This window comes from Pelophylax lessonae (assembly GCF_965119305.1).
Source record: "Pelophylax lessonae genome assembly, chromosome: 4".
NCBI classification, from domain to species: Eukaryota; Metazoa; Chordata; class Amphibia; order Anura; family Ranidae; genus Pelophylax; species Pelophylax lessonae.
In genome coordinates, this window is record NC_138771.1 from 661,600,161 (window position 1) to 661,619,242 (window position 19,082).

The 19,082-nt window shown below is 46.6% G+C and overlaps 1 protein-coding gene across 1 annotated transcript in view; it reads left to right on the top strand.

The window, feature by feature from the left end:
• The window catches only part of LOC309553071 (C-type lectin domain family 10 member A-like), a gene marked incomplete at its 5' end in the record, with an annotated part of 117,834 nt that overhangs the window by 64,034 nt on the left and 34,718 nt on the right, over positions 1-19,082 (top strand). Inside the window, one exon of the mRNA XM_082253970.1 lies at positions 12,767-12,873. Within this exon, the coding sequence (XP_082110096.1) occupies positions 12,767-12,873 (107 nt within the window). The remainder of the gene's footprint in view (positions 1-12,766; positions 12,874-19,082) is intronic.

Here is a 19,082-nt window from a genome sequence, read left to right on the forward strand (position 1 = left end):
GGACCGGGGCCACCCAGTTATGTCACCCATGACACCACCCTCTTCTGATGTCATGTGCTGGTTAAAAAAAAAAATCCTCTAAATATAGTGCTTGGGGGGTCCCCCTAGTCTGCCTGTAAAGTGGCACATCTTAAGCATGCCTTAAACAGCTACAGCAAAAAAAAATAAAAATTGGGTCTGGTATAGGTTTTAAGGGGAAGCACATGCCAGGATAAAAAAAAAAAAAAAAAAAACTGGCGTGGGGCCCACCCAAGATCCGTACCAGACCCTTATCTGGGCACGCAGCCTGGTGACGTCATGGACTGTTGCATGCTGGGTTGGTGTTGTCATGAAGGAGGGGACCATCAGGTGACCTCACTGGTATGGCCCCGCCCATTCCCTATATAAGAACTGTCAAACCATGAATAGGCAGAAACCACAGAAAGCGTTCAACGAGAGCAAACTTGTTTTTTTTGGGCTGGCGGGTGCAGCGTGAGGCGTGATTGACGATGGATTTACATCGGGGCGGGGGGGGGAACGGTACACTATTTTTTTCATTTTTAATAAAGGATTTGTCAAAAACTCATCTTGTGTGTTTATTTTTTTTGCACAATATTTTTTGATGAATGTAGGTACCCAATACCCATTCACATAGGGGGGGCGGGATCTGGGGCCCCCCTTGTTCAGGCGCCCACCCACAGACCCCGAAAAACACAGCCCAGGTTTGTCGGGAAGAGGCCCTTGTCCCCATCAACATGGGGAAAAGGTGCTCTGGGGTGGGGGGCTGAGCCTCCCTGCCCCAGAGCACCCCCCATGTGGAGGACATGTGGCCTGGTATGGTTAAGGAGGGGGGCACTTTCCTGCCCCCCCCCCTTTCCTGACCTTCCACGCTATGTGCCTGGATAAGGGTCTGGTATGGATTTTGAAGGGGACCCCATGCCATTTTTTTCTTTAATTTTTTTAATAGCTGGGAGCCAGCAATTGTAACCGCAATTCATTTTAAATGGGATTTGACTCCTTTTTGTTTTCTTTAGAAATGTAATTTTTGCTGCAGCGTGTTTATTGCATGCTACAGATGCACCACTTTACAGGCACATTAAGGGGAACCTCCCAAGCACTATATTTAAAGTAATTTTTCATTTGTATTTTTGCACTTTAGGCATCATTAAAATCACTGCTTCTAAAAAAAAAAAATAGTTTTTCCATTTTTTTTTTTTTATTGATCCATGTCCCCTGGAGTAGTACCCAGACCCCCATACCCCACTTATGACCAATAACTTGCATATAAGCCTTTAAAATGGGAACTTTTGATTTTTCCTGTTCGGTTTCCATAGACTCCAATAGGGTTCGCTGTTCAACGTTAGAACAGTAGGGCCAAACACTTCCCTGTTCGGTTCGCAGCAGAACTCCCGAACAGGGGAGTGTTTGGCCCATCTGTACTCCAAAAAAATAGAAAAAAAAATAACAGTTTTGGTTGGAGTTCTATCTAAGCCACTAGCATGTTTAGAAGAAGGTTAGCAATGTCAACATACTGTACATATTTACTTTAATATAAGTTTCTTTTAAGGAAAAAAATAACCTTTTCTTACAGATACCCTTCTGATTGTATAGGTCATATAATACCATTACACCCATGTAAAAATAACAAAAACTCTTTATTTAATTGTTTTTTTGCTTGGCCAAAGCCAAGCCAAAGTCCTGTTTTTTTTACCCTTTTTCATGTAAGGTTGAAAATACTTCTGAAAAAAAAAAAAACTTGGCTTTTTTAGTCTTTTGTGTTCACATTATTGGCCTACAACATTCTTTGAAGGTGAAAAGTAGCACTAAATAAAAAACTGTGACCCATATAGACAAAAAGGGCACCTCCAAACCCCAAAGTTATCAACCCAGTGATTCCAAACACTGCCAGATGTTGTCTTCCAAAGGACCCATCTCGCCCGATAGACAGTCTGTCAAAAGAAAAATACAGAAGCGCATACCGGGAGACCACCCCGTCGGATGTGTAACAAGTAAGCTTCAGCTCACCCCCTCCCAAGCCATGCTCCTGTAATGTGTTTCACCATCTATGACTAAGCCTGTGAGTGGGTGAAACGCGTTGGAGGGGCGTGGTTTAGGAGGAGACAAGCTGAAGCCTACTTGATGCACATCTAACTAGGCAGTCTCCTGGTGTGCACTTCTATTTTTTTCCCTTTTGACAGACTAAATAAAACCTGTCTTAAGAAAAAAATGTACCTTACCCAATAAAATTGGGAGTTTTCCTTATTTCATGCTTACTCCCTGGTCTCAGTTTTTTTTACCTGAAATAAGAATTAATTTAAGGATACCATTGAGTAAAGTAGGAGCCATCAAGCTGGCGTATTTAGATGAGGCCAATAGTGGCAGCACCTGAGTTAATCACGTGGAAAGCTTTCTTGGTGTAGCACCCTACAGGTAGGTGCTAGGTAAATGCATAGTAGGCCTTGCCTGCCTAACAGCAAGGCCATTATTTATTTTTGTCAGGTAGGTTGTCATTGATCCCAAGTGTGTCTCCTGAAAGGGAAGTCTCCCCACTGACTCTGTGAGAGGCTTCTGATAGGGCAGTGGAGGACACCCAATCAGGAATACATTCAGACTTGTATCTACCCCAGAACGCAGATTCTGCTGCAAAGGATTCTGGAAGCGGGTATAAGTCTGAAGGGGTGCATGACTTAGCGTCTTTGGTGGGAGCAGAGTCCCAGGAGGGAGAGCAGGGGAGGACTGGGCCAGGGGGCAGGGGGGCAATTGCCCCCTGGGCCGCTCTGGTGCTCCATAAAAAGGCTGCACTGCTTTTGCCACAGACATGCCTAAAGGATTCCTGGTGAAGAGAAGTAAAAAGTCCCTGCCGCTGACCTACTGAGTGTGGGTTGAAGACAAGGACAGGCCTCTTCCCCCAGCATGGATGGTGTAAACTGTGTCTGAGCAGAGGCCGGTTCCATGCCCTACTGGAGACTCTCCTCCCCCAGCCAGCCCCAACTGAGCTGTTCCAGCTCCCCCCAACTGCCCTCTGCATGGCCAAGCCATGGCCCTGTGTCAGGAACCCAGATTCAGCCAGTGAGTAGAGAGTATCTGGAGCAGAGCTTCAGCCTGGAATGGGGGTCAGGAGGAGGCCAGGAAGAGGGAGAGTGGGGGGGGGGGTGGCCTGCTCGCTGCACCATGGGCCTCTGGTTTGTACTTTCCCCCTGGTCTGAAAGTTGCCAGTCTGCCCCTGAGGGAGAGTACGGCTGTCTCTCCTCCTGTTTGAGGAAGCAGATGTCTCGGGGGGCCGCCTGAGAGTCCGGAGAGTGCTGAGTTGAGCTGAAGGGATCCAGTGTGCCGAGAACCAGCGGAGAGCGAGAGGGGTCCAGTCCCAGGAAAACCTACACAGGTCGTGAGTACTGAGGATTGCCCCTGGTGTCTGCCTGCAGTCAGAGGGGACCACTCTGGAGAAGGTTCTGGGATCCCAGTGTCAGCTAGCTGAAAAGGGGGTACCTAGGTTGAGGACCCTGAAGTGACAGAGGGGGGACCTAGTCAGGGGACCCTGAAGAGTTAAAAGGGGCACCTGCAGTTTGGGCCCTGAAGAGTACAGAGCATCAGTTGAGAGTTGCAGCTATACAGGAATTCACAACAAGCTAACTCAAGCCAGCGGAGGGCTGGAGGGAGTAGTCGGTGACTTTGCAGTGCAACCAGTATCTGAAGTTCAATGTTCTATAGTCCTGGATCTTCTGGATTTAAAGTAAAGGTTCCAGCACTTCTTTCAAGTTACAGTGTGTTCTAAGCGTCAGTGAGCGTTGGCTAGCGTCGCCTGGCGTCAAGACAGCGTTGACAGACATTTTTCTGAGAAAGTCCCAAAGTTGTACCTAGTTGAGCCTAGAGGAGTATCCCACTCCTCCCCTTCTCCCATCCCCTAAAATACAATAAAACAACAAAACAAAGATGCCGGAGTCGTCCATGTCTCACACCCAGGGTCGCAGCTCACATGGGCTGGAGAGGTAACCGGTAACAATGGCAGACCCACATCAGACCCAATTCCTGGAAAACCTGCTACATTTAAAATAATTTTCAGTGTAAATATGTTTTTCTTTTCTCAGAACCTATAGGTTTGTATGCAAGGTTCATTGGTTGAAATGAATGAACTTGTGTATTTTTTCAACCAGACTAACTACAGTTGTGTTCAAAATGATTCAACCCCCACTGAAATTGATTGTTTTGGCCAGTTTGACATTGATTTTGATCATTCAGTCATCCTGCTTACAATTAAATCAAAGAGGCACGTGTAGGTCAGACAAATATAACATAACATTTATAATGAAATAACCACAAATGTCTTTTCTGTGCTCACATCATTATCAGTTTTATTCAACCCCCAAGTGACATTCAATCTTAGTACAAAATCCTTTTACAGTTATAACAGCTTTCAAACGTGTAGCATAGCTTGACACAAGTGTCTTGCAGCGATCTACGGGTATCTTCGCCCATTCGTCATGGGCAAAAGCCTCCAGTTCAGTCACATTCTTAGGCTTGTGCACTGCAACTGCTTTCTTTAAGTCCCACCAGAGGTTCTCAATCGGATTTAAGTCTGGTGACTGTGATGGCCACTCCAAAATGTTCCAGCCTTTAATCTGCAACCATGCTCTAGTGGACTTGGAGGTATGCTTGGGATCATTGTCCTGTTGAAAGGTCCAACGTCTCCCAAGCCTCAGGTTTGTGACGGACTGCATCACATTGTCATCCAATGTCTCCTGGTACTGAAGAGAATTCATGGTACCTTGCACACGCTGAAGCTTCCCTGTACCTGCAGAAGCAAAACAGCCCCAAAGCATGATTGACCCCCCGCCATGCTTCACAGTAGGCAAGGTGTTCTTTTCTTCATAGGCCTTGTTCTTCCTCCTCCAAACATAGCGTTGATCCATGGGCCCAAACAGTTCTAATTTTGTTTCATCAGTCCACAGAACACTATCCCAAAACTTCTGTGGTTTGTCCACATGACTTTTGGCATACTGCAGTCGACTCTTCTTATTCTTTGGAGACAGCAAGTGGGTGCGCCTGGGAGTTCTGGCATGGAGGCCTTCATCACGCAGTGTGCGCCATATTGTCTGAGCAGAAACTTCAGTACCCACATCTGACAAATCTTTTCTCAGTTCCTCAGCAGTCACACGGGGACTTTTTTCTCCACTGTGCGCTTCAGGTAGCGCACAGCAGTCGAAGTCAGCATCTTCTTTCTGCCACGACCAGGTAGCGTTTCAACAGTGCCCTTTGCCTTGAATTTGTGAATGATGCTTCCTATGGTGTCTCTTTGTATGTTTAACATCTTTGCAATCTTCTTATAGCCATTGCCCTTCCTGTGAAGAGTAATCACCTCTTCTGTTGTCTTCCTGGACCATTCTCTTGACTTCACCATGTTTGTAACCACACCAGTAAATGTCTAGAAGGAGCTGAGTATCACAGTCATTTTAAAGCTGCCTAATTGGTGCTTATTAGGCTTTATTGCTGCTCCCTGACATCCACAGGTGTTTTCAATACCTGATTGAAAACACTTCAATGAACCTCTGTTCTTCAGAGTGGTCGTCTTTAACCTCCCTGGCGGTATGATTATGTCAGGAATTACATACCAAAAGCGGTACAATTGTTTTCATGGAAATTTGGCGTTATGTATTATAGGCCTACAATTCTTAGTAATTACTGACTCAAACCTGACCAAAACAAGAGTCTAGTAGACATCCCAGATGTGATAAATTTGAAACACAAACGCATGAATTATAATTAGGGTTGAGCGAACACCTAGATGTCCGTGTTCGACGGGTTCGGCCGAACTTTAAAAAAAAGTCCGGGTCCGTGTCCCGGACTTTTACCGAACTTTTCCCGGACACCGAACCCCATTGAAGTCAATGGGGACCCGAACTTTAAGGCACTAAAATGGCTCTAAAACACCAAAGGAAAGGGCTAGAGTGCTGCAAATGGCAGCAAAACGTAATTAAGAGCATGGCAAGTGCTCTGCAAACAAATGTGGATAGGGAAATAACTTAAAACAACAAAAAAAAAACAGAAAAATAAAACAATGTTCTTCTTCATCTCTGAAGGACGAGGCCCATATGGAGTAGGAGGGAGGTTGAGGTGGTGGTGGATGTGGCGGTGACATAGGCGTGCGCACAGGGTGTGCTGGGTGTGCCTGGGCACACCCTAATCACCTAGGGCACATAGCATTGCCAGTGAGGAGATGGGAAAGATCTCCCTGGGACCTGCTCTGCTCTATTTCTCCTTGCCTACAGGTACATGGCCCCGATACATTACTCTCCCTGCTGGCAAACACATGCATGTGTATTTCAACTTTGGGGTGCACACCTTAATGCAATAGGCTGCGCACACCTATGGGCGGTGTAGGTGGAAGCGGCGGTGGAGGAGGACCAGGGCCGGATTAACAGCATCATGGGCTTGGTGCTGAGGATTTTGAAGGGCCTTAAGGGCCGTGCCTTGCCATGCACCCAGAGGAGGAAGGGTGCAGCCATGCATGCCTAATTCAACATGGGATGCTGTCTCTGAAGCCCATAAACACATCCATGCATCGCCAACTGTCCCTCCTTGTCCGGCCTTCACGCTGTGTGGGGAGGTTCTGAGGGTGCTGCCTGGGGAAGCGAGCATAGAAGCCAGACTTCTGTGTTTACAAGTGACAGAAGAGCGGTAACAGTGAATATGGCCAACCCGGGGCCTATATAAAAGGTAGGGGCCTGGAGCTGCAGCTCCAATAGCCCCTACATTAATCTGGCCCTGAGGAGGAGGACGAGGTAGCCAACACTGCTTCTTTTCAAAAATTTTAAATGAGGGTACACCCCAAAAGAGTGAGAAAGAGCAAAAATGGAACAATGGGTGGGTAAGGTCGGTATCCATTGCTATTCTGCATAAGGTACGGAAAAGTCCCGTGGGATCCATGCCTGGTTCATTTTAATGAACGTGAGCTTGTCCACATTGTCTCTGGACAGGCGGCTGCGCTTGTCTGTTATAACGCCCCCAGCCGTGCTAAATACCCGTTCAGATAATACACTGGCTGCAGGGCACGCCAGCACCTCCAAGGCGTAAAGGGCAAGCTCAAGCCATGTGCCCAATTTGGAGACCCAGAAGTTGAAGGGGGCAGACCCGTCATTCACTACATGTAGGCGTGTGCACACATACTGCTCCACCATGTTGGTAAAATGCTGCCTCCTGCTAAGACGTTCCATCTGAGCTGCTGGTGCTGCTGTTTGTTGTGGCGTGCTGACAAAGCTTTTCCACATTTCGGCCATGCTAACCCTGCCTTCTGAGGTGCTGGCGGTGCCCTGGTTGCGTTGGCGACCTCCTCCTCCTCCTCCTCTGCCTTGTGCTTCCACTGTGGCCCCGCTGTCAGATGGGAATGCCAGCAGCATGGCGTCTACCAGCGTGCGCTTGTACTCGCGCATCTTGCGATCGCGCTCCAGTGAGTGAATTAAGGACGGTACGTTGTCCTTGTAACGGGGATCCAGCAGCGTGGCCACCCAGTAATCAGCACAAGTTAGAATGTGGGCAACTCGGCGGTCGTTGTGGAGACACTGCAGCATGTAATCGCTCATGTGTGCCAGGCTGCCCAGAGGCAACGAAAGGCTGTCCTCTGTGGGAGGTGTATCGTCCGTGTCCTCTGTATCCCCCCAGCCACGCACCAGTGATGGCCATGAGCTGGCCTGGGTGCCACCCTGCTGTGAACATGGTTCCATCTCCTCCTCCAGCTCCTCCTCCTCCTCATCCTCCTCATCCTCCAGAACTGTGCCCTTGCTGGACAATTGCGTCCCTGGCGTTTGCGTGTGCAGGAACCCACCCTCGGAGCCCCTTGCGAATGACTGCCCTGAAAGCCTTGGAAATGTTACCTCTTCATCCTCCTCCTCCTCCTCATCCTGTGCCACATCCTCTTCCATCATCGCCCGAATTGTTTTTTCAAGGAGGCATAGAAGTGGGATAGTTAAGCTGAGAACGGCGTCATTGCCACTGGCCATGTTGGTGGAGTACTCAAAACAGCGCAACAAGGCACACAGGTCTCGCATGGAGGCCCAGTTAAATTAAATAGCGGAATAGAAAATATGATCCAAAAAAAGTGTATGTATATCACACGTACACAACCACACTGGGCCCCAATTACTATTGTTTGTACCCCTAAAAGGCTAGATGAGGAGTAGGGGGAGTATGGAACAGGCAGCACCCTCAAACCTTCAGAAGTATGAGATGAACCCCAACAACTTGGAAAGGTGGATCTCTCTCACACGTACCGACACAGACTATCCCGCAATTCAATTGATCCTCAAAGGTTTTTATTGAATAGCGGAATAGGAAATATGATCAAAAAAAGTGTATGTATCTCGCACGTACACAACCACACTAGGCCCCAATTACTATTGTTTGTACCCCTAAAAGGCTAGATGAGGAGTAGGTGGGGTATGGAACAGGCAGCACCCTCAAACCTTCAGAAGTATGAGATGAACCCCAACAACTTGGAAAGGTGGATCTCTCTCACACGTACCGACACAGACTATCCCCCAATTTAACTGATCCCCAAAGGTTTTTGATTAAATAGCGGAATAGAAAATATGATCCAAAAAAAGTGTATGTATATCACACGTACACAACCACACTAGGCCCCAATTACTATTGTTTGTACCCCTAAAAGGCTAGATGAGGAGTAGGGGGGGTATGGAACAGGCAGCACCCTCAAACCTTCAGAAGTATGAGATGAACCCCAACAACTTGGAAAGGTGGATCTCTCTCACACGTACCGACACAGACTATCCCCCAATTTAACTGATCCCCAAAGGTTTTTGATTAAATAGCGGAATAGAAAATATGATCCCAAAAAAGTGTATGTATATCACACGTACACAACCACACTGGGCCCCAATTACTATTGTTTGTACCCCTAAAAGGCTAGATGAGGAGTAGGGGGAGTATGGAACAGGCAGCACCCTCAAACCTTCAGAAGTATGAGATGAACCCCAACAACTTGGAAAGGTGGATCTCTCTCACACGTACCAACACAGACTATCCCCCAATTTAACTGATCCCCAAAGGTTTTTGATTAAATAGCGGAATAGAAAATATGATCCAAAAAAAGTGTATGTATATCACACGTACACAACCACACTAGGCCCCAATTACTATTGTTTGTACCCCTAAAAGGCTAGATGAGGAGTAGGGGGAGTATGGAACAGGCAGCACCCTCAAACCTTCAGAAGTATGAGATGAACCCCAACAACTTGGAAAGGTGGATCTCTCTCACACGTACCGACACAGACTATCCCCCAATTTAACTGATCCCCAAAGGTTTTTGATTAAATAGTGGAATAGAAAATATGATCCCAAAAAAGTGTATGTATATCACACGTACACAACCACACTGGGCCCCAATTACTATTGTTTGTACCCCTAAAAGGCTAGATGAGGAGTAGGGGGAGTATGGAACAGGCAGCACCCTCAAACCTTCAGAAGTATGAGATGAACCCCAACAACTTGGAAAGGTGGATCTCTCTCACACGTACCAACACAGACTATCCCCCAATTTAACTGATCCCCAAAGGTTTTTGATTAAATAGCGGAATAGAAAATATGATCCCAAAAAAGTGTATGTATATCACACGTACACAACCACACTAGGCCCCAATTACTATTGTTTGTACCCCTAAAAGGCTAGGAGTAGGGGGAGTATGGAACAGGCAGCACCCTCAAACCTTCAGAAGTATGAGATGAACCCCAACAACTTGGAAAGGTGGATCTCTCTCACACGTACCAACACAGACTATCCCCCAATTTAACTGATCCCCAAAGGTTTTTGATTAAATAGCGGAATAGAAAATATGATCCCAAAAAAGTGTATGTATATCACACGTACACAACCACACTAGGCCCCAATTACTATTGTTTGTACCCCTAAAAGGCTAGATGAGGAGTAGGGGGAGTATGGAACAGGCAGCACCCTCAAACCTTCAGAAGTATGAGATTGTGTTCACTGTACCCCACAAAGATTGAGTTCACTGCACCCCACAATGATTGTGTTCACTGCACCCCACAAAGATTGTGTTCACTGCACCTCACAAAGATTGTGTTCACTGTACCCCCCAAAGATTGTGTTCACTGCACCCCACAAAGATTCTGTTCACTGTACCCCACAAAGATTGTGTTCACTGCACCCCAAAAAGATTGTGTTCACTGCACCCCAAAAAGGATGTTGTTCACTGCACCCCAAAAAGGATGTTGTTCACTCCACCCCAAAAAGATTGTGTTCACTGCACCCCACAAAGATTGTGTTCACTGCACCCCAAAAAGATTGTGTTCACTGCACCCCAAAAATGATTTTGTTCACTGCACCCCAAAAAGGATTTTGTTCACTGCACCCCAAAAAGGATGTTGTTCACTCCACCCCAAAAAGATTGTGTTCACTGCACCCCACAAAGGATTTTGTTCACTGCACCCCAAAAAGATTGTGTTCACTGCACCCCAAAAAGGATGTTGTTCACTGCACCCCAAAAAGGATTTTGTTCACTGCACCCCAAAAAGATTGTGTTCACTGCACCCCACAAAGGATTTTGTTCACTGCACCCCACAAAGATTGTGTTCACTGCACACCAAAAAGGATTGTGTTCACTGCACCCCAAAAAGATTTTGTTCACTGCACCCCAAAAAGATTGTGTTCACTGCAGCCCAAAAAGATTGTGTTCACTGCAGCCCAAAAAGATTGTGTTCACTGCAGCCCAAAAAGATTGTGTTCACTGCAGCCCAAAAAGATTGTGTTCACTGCAGCTCACACACAGAAAAATGGATGTGGATCACTGACACCTGCCTATCTCCAATCCCACACCACACAGCAATATCGATTGTAGTTTGTAGAACACAGTTTCCCTAAAATTCAGCAGACTCTGTCCCTAACAGGATTGAGAAGAGATCGTAGATCAGGATTGAGTGCAGATTCACCCCACCCCCCACACAGCAATATCGATTGTAGTTTGTAGAAGACACTGACCCTATAATTCAGCAGACTCTATCCCTAAAATGCCTACAACTCGCCCTGCCTAAACACTCCGACCTGTCCCTCAATTCTATCCGGACACAAATGGTTTTTTCCTGCCTATCTTTCCCTAATCAGCAGCCAGCACGTTGATGTGTGCTCTGTCCCTGAATCTAAGCAGCATAATGACGCCGCTGCGGCTGCCTCGAACTTATAAAGACTTGGTCACATGCTTCAGACGGCCAATCACAGCTACTGAGACATTTGCAGGCATGGCTGGGATGGCTTAAGGCACACCAGTTAAACGATTGTTGATTGGCTGTTGAAAGCCCGCCATGAAAAGAGCGCCAAAGCATGCAAAACCCGGAAATAAAACGACCGAACACGGATTTTTACCCGAACATACAGTAAAGTGTCCGTGTCCGTGTTCGGGTACAAAAAATCCAATTATTCGGTACGAACACGAATAATACAGTCCGTGTTCGCTCAACACTAATTATAATCAAATAATAATATAATTTTATTATTTAATATATAATAAAATTATATTATTGATTAGATTATAATTCATGCATTATATATTATATATAGATATATGTGTGTGTGTGTATATATATATATATATATATATATATATATATATATATATATATATATATATATATATATATATATATATATAACACATGAATTATAATTGAATCAATAATATAATTTTATATATATATGTGTGTGTGTGTGCATATATATATATATATATATATACACACACATATATATATATACCGGTATATATATATATATGCATATATATATATATATATATATATATATATATATATATATATATATGCATATATATATATATATATATATATATATAAAATATAAAATGTGTTTTGTGTTTTGTGCAACGTTTTTTTTTTTTTTTTTTTTTAATTTCCCTCCCTAGTTCCGCTCCCATGCAGCATTGCTGCTGCAGGGAACGGAACTAGGAAGTGATCACACCGACGGAGGAGCGGCGGGACTCTCGGCTGGCGATCTCAGCAATGAGAGATCATCGCTGGATCGCCAGGAGAAGGTAAAAGAACACCGCTGCGCTCTCTGCACATCCACCCCGAGCGTGACTCGGGGTTACCGCTCCTGCAATGAAAAATCCACCCCGAGTCACGCTCGGCATTACCGCCAAGGTGGTTAAGGGGTTGAATAATTGTGTCAATGAAGAATTCACAAAAGAAACATTTACTACTGTATTACAAAACCAATTGATGTCATTTTAGTTGCATATGGTTCTTTAAGAAGTCCTTGTAGGATTTCATTCTGAATACAATTACAAATGTACACTAAATTCCCTAAAACCCTTTACAGCATTGGGGGTTGAATAATTTTGAACACAACTGTATGTAACTATAAAAAGTCCTTGGCTCCAAATCCCCTGATTTTATGCTGGATCGCCACATGCTGTCAAAAGATTGCTTTTCTAGAATAAATGTCACCGTTCCTCCATTTTCGACCTTGACCTTTCTGTCCATTTTGTAGGGCTGAACTCAGTAATGTCACAAGCCTGATGGGTCATATCATGTCTGTATCCCAGGGGGAGGATTACTTTTGTGTTGGAGGTGTGATGTGTTCTCATCATGTTTGTGTGGGTTTCCACCTGGGGTCCCAGTTTCCTATCCAACCCAAATATATATTGGTAGCTCCAAATGTGTCTGACCAAAATAGGCCATAGTGTGTGCGCAATAAGGCATGGACTGAAAATTCACAGCATTCAACTCCAAATTTTTTTTCTCTCTAAAGACGTTTCTGGATGGGATTTTAAAAGTGGAATACGTGTGGATCGGTCTAACGGATGCGGATGGAACCTGGAGATGGGTGGATGGAACGCCTTATGACACAACTCCGAAGTAAGACACTGAAAACCTCAAATTTTAGAGCCCTTCTCACACATCCCTAACACTTACATCTGGCAAAACAATTATCATCCTTGCTCTAAAATACATTGATACAGCTTTAGTTTACTCTACCCAAAGCTTTACAAATTATTTTCACACAGAAAGGTCCATCAAGTCAATGATTTCATTCTCTAGAGAAATGTGAAACTTTTACATTAGAATCTGTGAATTTTATTTATTCTTTCATATCATTAGTACTCTTCATTTCCAGAACTCACTGACTTCCTGACATACGTAGACACACACATAGAAGGGAAATGGGGGATAGGACGGGGCTTACTTCCTGCAACATAAATTGACTGAAATCAAATCTTTGCTTACTTTTAGACATGTGCATTTTGTTTTGTTAAAGTGGAAGTAAATTTCCAAAATTGTTTCATTTCACTATTTTTTTTCACTATATTGTTTGCACTTTTATTTAGATTATTACAAATAGTATATTTGGTATTATAGCTTACTTTTATTGCAAATATTGTTGTGTTGTTTCACATGTTAAGAAGTATCAGTGATCAGCTGAGTACGTTTGTATAGAGCACTAGTGTAACCAGTGGTGTATTTTGGTTTTGTGCTGCCCTAGGCAAGACTAAAATTGGGCGTCCCCCCCTTATGTAAATTTGCCCCACTCCTTTTTTAACAGATGTGACTCCCTCCAAAATTGAAGGACTACAAGTCCCAGCATGAATCCCTGAGATCTCACGAGAGGGAGAGTGAGAGGGGTGTGGGTGAGGGAAGGAGAGAAAGAGAGAGGGGGGGGGATGAGAGATAGAGAGGGGGCAGGTGAGGAAGAGAGAGGGGGGGTGAGAGAGAGAGGGGGGATGAGAGATAGAGAGGGGGCAGGTGAGGGAGAGAGAGGGGGGGGGTGAGAGAGAGAGGGGGGATGAGAGAGAGAGAAAGAGAGAGGGGGGAATCAAAGAGAGAGAGGGGGGATGAAAGAGAGAGGGGGGATGAAAGAGAGAGGGGGGATGAGAGAGAGAGGGGGGATGAGAGAGAGAGGGGGGATGAGAGAGAGAGAGGAGATGAGAGAGAGAAGGGAGATGAGAGAGAGAGGGGGGGAATCAAAAAGAGAGAGAGGGGGGATGAAAGAGAGAGGGGGATGAAAGAGAGAGGGGGGATGAAAGAGAGAGGGGGATGAAAGAGAGAGGGGGGATGAGAGAGAGAGAAAGAGAGAGGGGGGAATCAAAGAGAGAGGGTGGAATCAAAGAGAGAGAGGGGGGATGAAAGAGAGAGGGGAGATGAGAGAGTGGGGGGATGAGAGAGAGAGAGTGGGGGGATGAAAAAGAGAGAGGGGGGACGAGAGAGAGAGAGGGGGATGATAAGGAAAGAGAGAGGGGGTGAAAGAGAGAGAGAGGAGGGGTGTGAGAGAGAGAGAAGGTGGTGAGTGAGAGATAGAGAGGGGGGTGAGAGAGAGAGGGGGGGGTTGAGAGAGACAGTTCTAGCAAACAGTGGCCAATAGTCTCAGGTGGAGGGGGGTGGCTTTTCTCTATCGCTCATTGACAGACGTAGTCTTCTTGATTCTCAAGAGCTGGGTTATGTTGTCTCCGCAGGAGTAGGACTAGGCAGAAAGACAAAACGTTCTGGCTCCACCTTAGGGGCAGTCCCTGAGGGTATATCCTCCCTCTCTCTGCTACAGGGAATCAGTTTTTTTCTGTCTAGTCAGGAGTAAGGACCTAAGTTCCTTGCTGGGATCTCTTTGGTCCTGGCAAGATTTTTTCTTTAAAAAAAAAAAAAAAAAAAAAAAAAAAAGATTTTTTTAGGCAGTTTTTCTCCAGTATTTTTTTCCTGTGAGATCTTCAAGCAAATACGCCGGACTGGGTGACACTAGTGGTCACCCCAGCCGGCCTACGAGCGCGCGCAGACCATTGCATTGCGCTTGGTCGGCCGCGACACATTCAAGTAAGTATGCGGGGCCGGGCGACGGGCTGGGTGTTGAGATCCAGTGGTCACCCCGGTTTCTGCCTACGAGCGCGTGCAGACCAGAGCTCCGCGCTGGGTCGGCCGCGACGGAGTCCCAGTGGAGGGACTGACCTTGCGAGTTAAAAGTCTCGCTTGGATGCCAGGAACCAGAGAGTCGAGGCGTCCGGAGTGGTCCACAACCCCCCACCCCGGTGGAGAGGGTATTGTGAAGAGAGGGTGCCTGTCGGTTCGGTATGGTGAGTAAACGTTCCCTTTTTTCTTTCCTCGTTATGAGGCAGTATGAATTATGGGCCCCTCCATACATGGTCAGTATATATCTGACACTAAAAGTCCCCCTAGTAAATACAGTATGTGTTTGTGGGAAGGACTTGGTTTGAGAGCTAACACTCTACCCAGCAGACTGTAGCATTACAGCAGACATAGGAGGTATAATCCTACCTTATTTGTAGTGTATCTCCTGTAGATCAATAAATCGCCACTTAGCAGAGATGCAGGTGGATGTGCTGGGAAAAACGAGGGCCTTCTTTTTCTGCTCACAAGAGGTTTTTTCGTCCCGCGGGTGAAAAAATTAAGTCCTCCAAAGCTCCTTCAGGAGGCTTCAGGGGACGTTGGTCGGGCAAGCAAAAGCCCGCCCCCTCCAGACCTGAAGATAAATCGTCCAAAGCCTGAAGGTGCGCCCCCACCCATAACTGGGGTGGGGGGACGTCTTCGCCGGTTCCCGGATCCATGGCTTTCCAGAATCCCGGACAAGTGGGTTTGCGAAGTCATAAGGTCAGGGTACAAGATCGAGTTTCGATCTCTCCCACCGGCGCGATTCTTCCCTTCCAATATTCGACTATCCCCGGATCGTTTAGAAGATCTGCGGAGAGCAGTCACGGATTTACTACAACAAGGAGTGGTAGTCCACGTTCCTTGGACAGAACGTTTTCAGGGGTTTTATTCAAACCTATTTACAATACTCAGGAAAGAGGGCAAAGTGCGTCCAATTCTGGACTTAAGGGCACTCAATTCTTTTGTCAACATAAGAAAATTCAGAATGGAGTCCATTCGCACAGTAGCAGCCTTCCTGCATCCAGGGGATGTCCTAGCGTCCATAGACATCAAGGACGCATATCTTCACATTCCCATTTTCGCAGGACATCAGCGGTTTCTACGCTTTTCCGTAGAAGAGAACCACTATCAGTTTGTGGCGTTACCTTTCGGTCTCGCCACGGCTCCTCGGGTCTTCACGAAGGTGTTGGCCCCAATGTTGGCACTACTGCGCCAAAGAGGCATATCGATTCTTGGTTACCTAGACGATCTTCTGCTTCATGCAGAGTCTCCTCAGACCTTGCTACAAAACATAGAAATTACTATAATTTCTTTACAGGAATTCGGGTGGCTGGTGAACCAGCAAAAGTCATTTCTGGTTCCCACCCAGAGGCTCGAATATCTGGGTCTAATTCTAGACACAGTCAGGACAAGAGTTTTTCTTCCGGTAGGGAAACTCCGGAAGATTCAATTAGCAGTCCAGTTGTTACTATCCAACAGCTGGTCTTCTCTTCAAACTTGCATGAGGGTTCTGGGGTTGATGGTGGCTTCCTTCGAAGCAGTCCCATTTGCCCAGTCCCATACCCGAATTCTTCAGCAAGAGATTCTTCTCAGATGGAATCGGAATCCGGAATCCCTGGACAATCAGATCCGATTGAGCAAACAGACCAGAGAGTCTCTGGTCTGGTGGCTTCGGTCTCCGATGCTCAGCCAGGGAATGTCATTTCTGCCAATATATTGGACGATAGTGACCACGGATGCCAGTCTATCCGGATGGGGAGGAATTCTCGGTCAGCTATCTGTCCAGGGACTTTGGTCCCTGGAAGACTCCAGGTGGCCGATAAATGTATTGGAACTGAGAGCGATCAGACTTTGTCTGATTCCCTGGACCGAGCAGCTCCAGGGCAGCCCAGTTCGGATCCAGTCGGACAATGCCACGGCCGTGGCTTATGTCAATCACCAGGGGGGCACCAAGAGTGTCCGAGCGGCCAAAGAAGTGGCTTGCATTCTTCGCTGGGCGGAACGATTTGTTCCAGCTATCTCTGCGGTGTTCATTCCGGGGGTGGAGAATTGGCAGGCAGATTATCTCAGCCGTCAGACTCTGGATCAGGGGGAATGGTCCCTCCATCCAGAAGTTTTCCACCAGTTGTGCCTACGGTGGGGCACCCCGGATGTGGATCTGTTGGCATCACGATTCAACAGGAAAGTACAGAGATTCGTGGCTCGCTCCCGCGATCCTCTAGCAGAGACCGCAGACGCACTGATCGCCCCGTGGGGGCAATACCAGCTAATGTATGCCTTCCCTCCTCTCGCGTTACTGCCAAGACTTCTTCGCAGGATAGAGGAGGAAGGAATTCCAGTAATTCTGGTAGCTCCGGACTGGCCTCGTCGAGCTTGGTACGCCGACGTGGTCAGACTGGTGGCGGACGTCCCGTGGAGACTTCCTCTCAGGGAGGACCTACTGTCTCAGGGACCGATCTTCCATCCTGCTTTACGATCGCTGGCTTTAATGGCCTGGCTATTGAGACCCAGGTGCTGAAGGACAAGGGATTGTCAGCTTCAGTAATTCCTACTCTAGTTGAAGCAAGGAAAGCGACTTCCAGAAAGATTTATCATCGCACATGGAAGTCCTACATTGCATGGTGTGAACCTTTGGGGTTCCGTCCACGGTCTTATTCAGTTAGTCGAATATTAGCTTTTCTGCAACAAGGGGTTGAGCAGAAACTGGCCTTGAGCACTATCAAGGGTCAGGTCTCAGCATTAGCTATCTTCTTTCAGAAGCCTTTGGCTACTCATTCCTTGGTGCGGAATTTCATCCAGGGGGTGCGACATCTGGCTCCGCCAGTGCGCGCGCCGTTACCACCCTGGGATCTTAATTTAGTATTGTCGGTTCTTCAGAAACCTCCCTTTGAAGATATTAGGGAGATTCCTCTACCTACGTTGTCCCAGAAGGTGGCCTTCTTGGTGGCTATCACTTCTGCATGCAGGGTGTCAGAACTGGCCGCTTTATCTTGTCGTTCCCCATATCTGGTGGTTCATAGAGATAAGGTGGTTCTTCGTCCGAATCCATCCTTCCTACCAAAAGTGGTTTCAGAATTTCATCTGAATGAAGAAATTGTATTACCTTCCCTGTGTCCTAAGCCCAGTCATCCTCGGGAGTTTGCTTTTCACTCCTTGGATGTGGTCCGGGCGATCAGGGTATACTTAAAAACGACAGACTCGTTTCGCAAGACGGATTCACTTTTTGTGATCCCGGATGGACCCAAAAAGGGGTTGCCTGTATCTGCCGCGACCATTTCCAAATGGATCAGACAGACGGTGGTACAGGCTTATTCTATTAAGGGTCGGGAGCCCCCGTTCCCTGTTAAGGCGCACTCCACTCGGGCGCTTAGTGCGTCATGGGCCTTTCGCCATCAGGCGTCAGTGGTCCAGGTGTGCAAGGCGGCTACCTGGTCGTCGGTGCATACCTTTACAAAACATTATAAAGTTGATGTAATGGCATCATCTGATGCCGTGTTTGGCCGCAAGGTTTTGCAGGCCGCCATTTGAGGAGACCAGTGGTCTGCCTCGAGGGTTTTTTTCCGTTGGAAAATTTTCTTTTGAGTCTCATTCTTTGTTTATAATGAGCCTTTAAAACTTCTAGTTTGGCACCGGTTGGGCCTTCTAGATTGGATTTTGATTTTTGTCAATCCCACCCCTCATTTGTGGCACTGCTTCTGGATGTCCCAGCTCTTGAGAATCAAGAAGACTACGTCTGTCAATGAGCGATAGAGAAAAATTGATTTTTGTAAGATCTTACCGTAAAATCCTTTTCTCTTAAGCTCATTGACAGACGTAGTACCCGCCCCTCTATCATTGAGTTGGGTTGGGTTAAATTCTCTGTTACTGCTTTAGAACAGAACTGATTCCCTGTAGCAGAGAGAGGGAGGATATACCCTCAGGGACTGCCCCTAAGGTGGAGCCAGAACGTTTTGTCTTTCTGCCTAGTCCTACTCCTGCGGAGACAACATAACCCAGCTCTTGAGAATCAAGAAGACTACGTCTGTCAATGAGCTTAAGAGAAAAGGATTTTACGGTAAGATCTTACAAAAATCCATTTTTTTGCTGCCCCCCTGCAAAGTGCCGCCCTAGGACTGGGCCTTGTTGGCCTAGGCCAAAATACAACATTGAGTGTAACGGATCAACCGGCACCCCGACTGGGTACCTCCATTGACGGA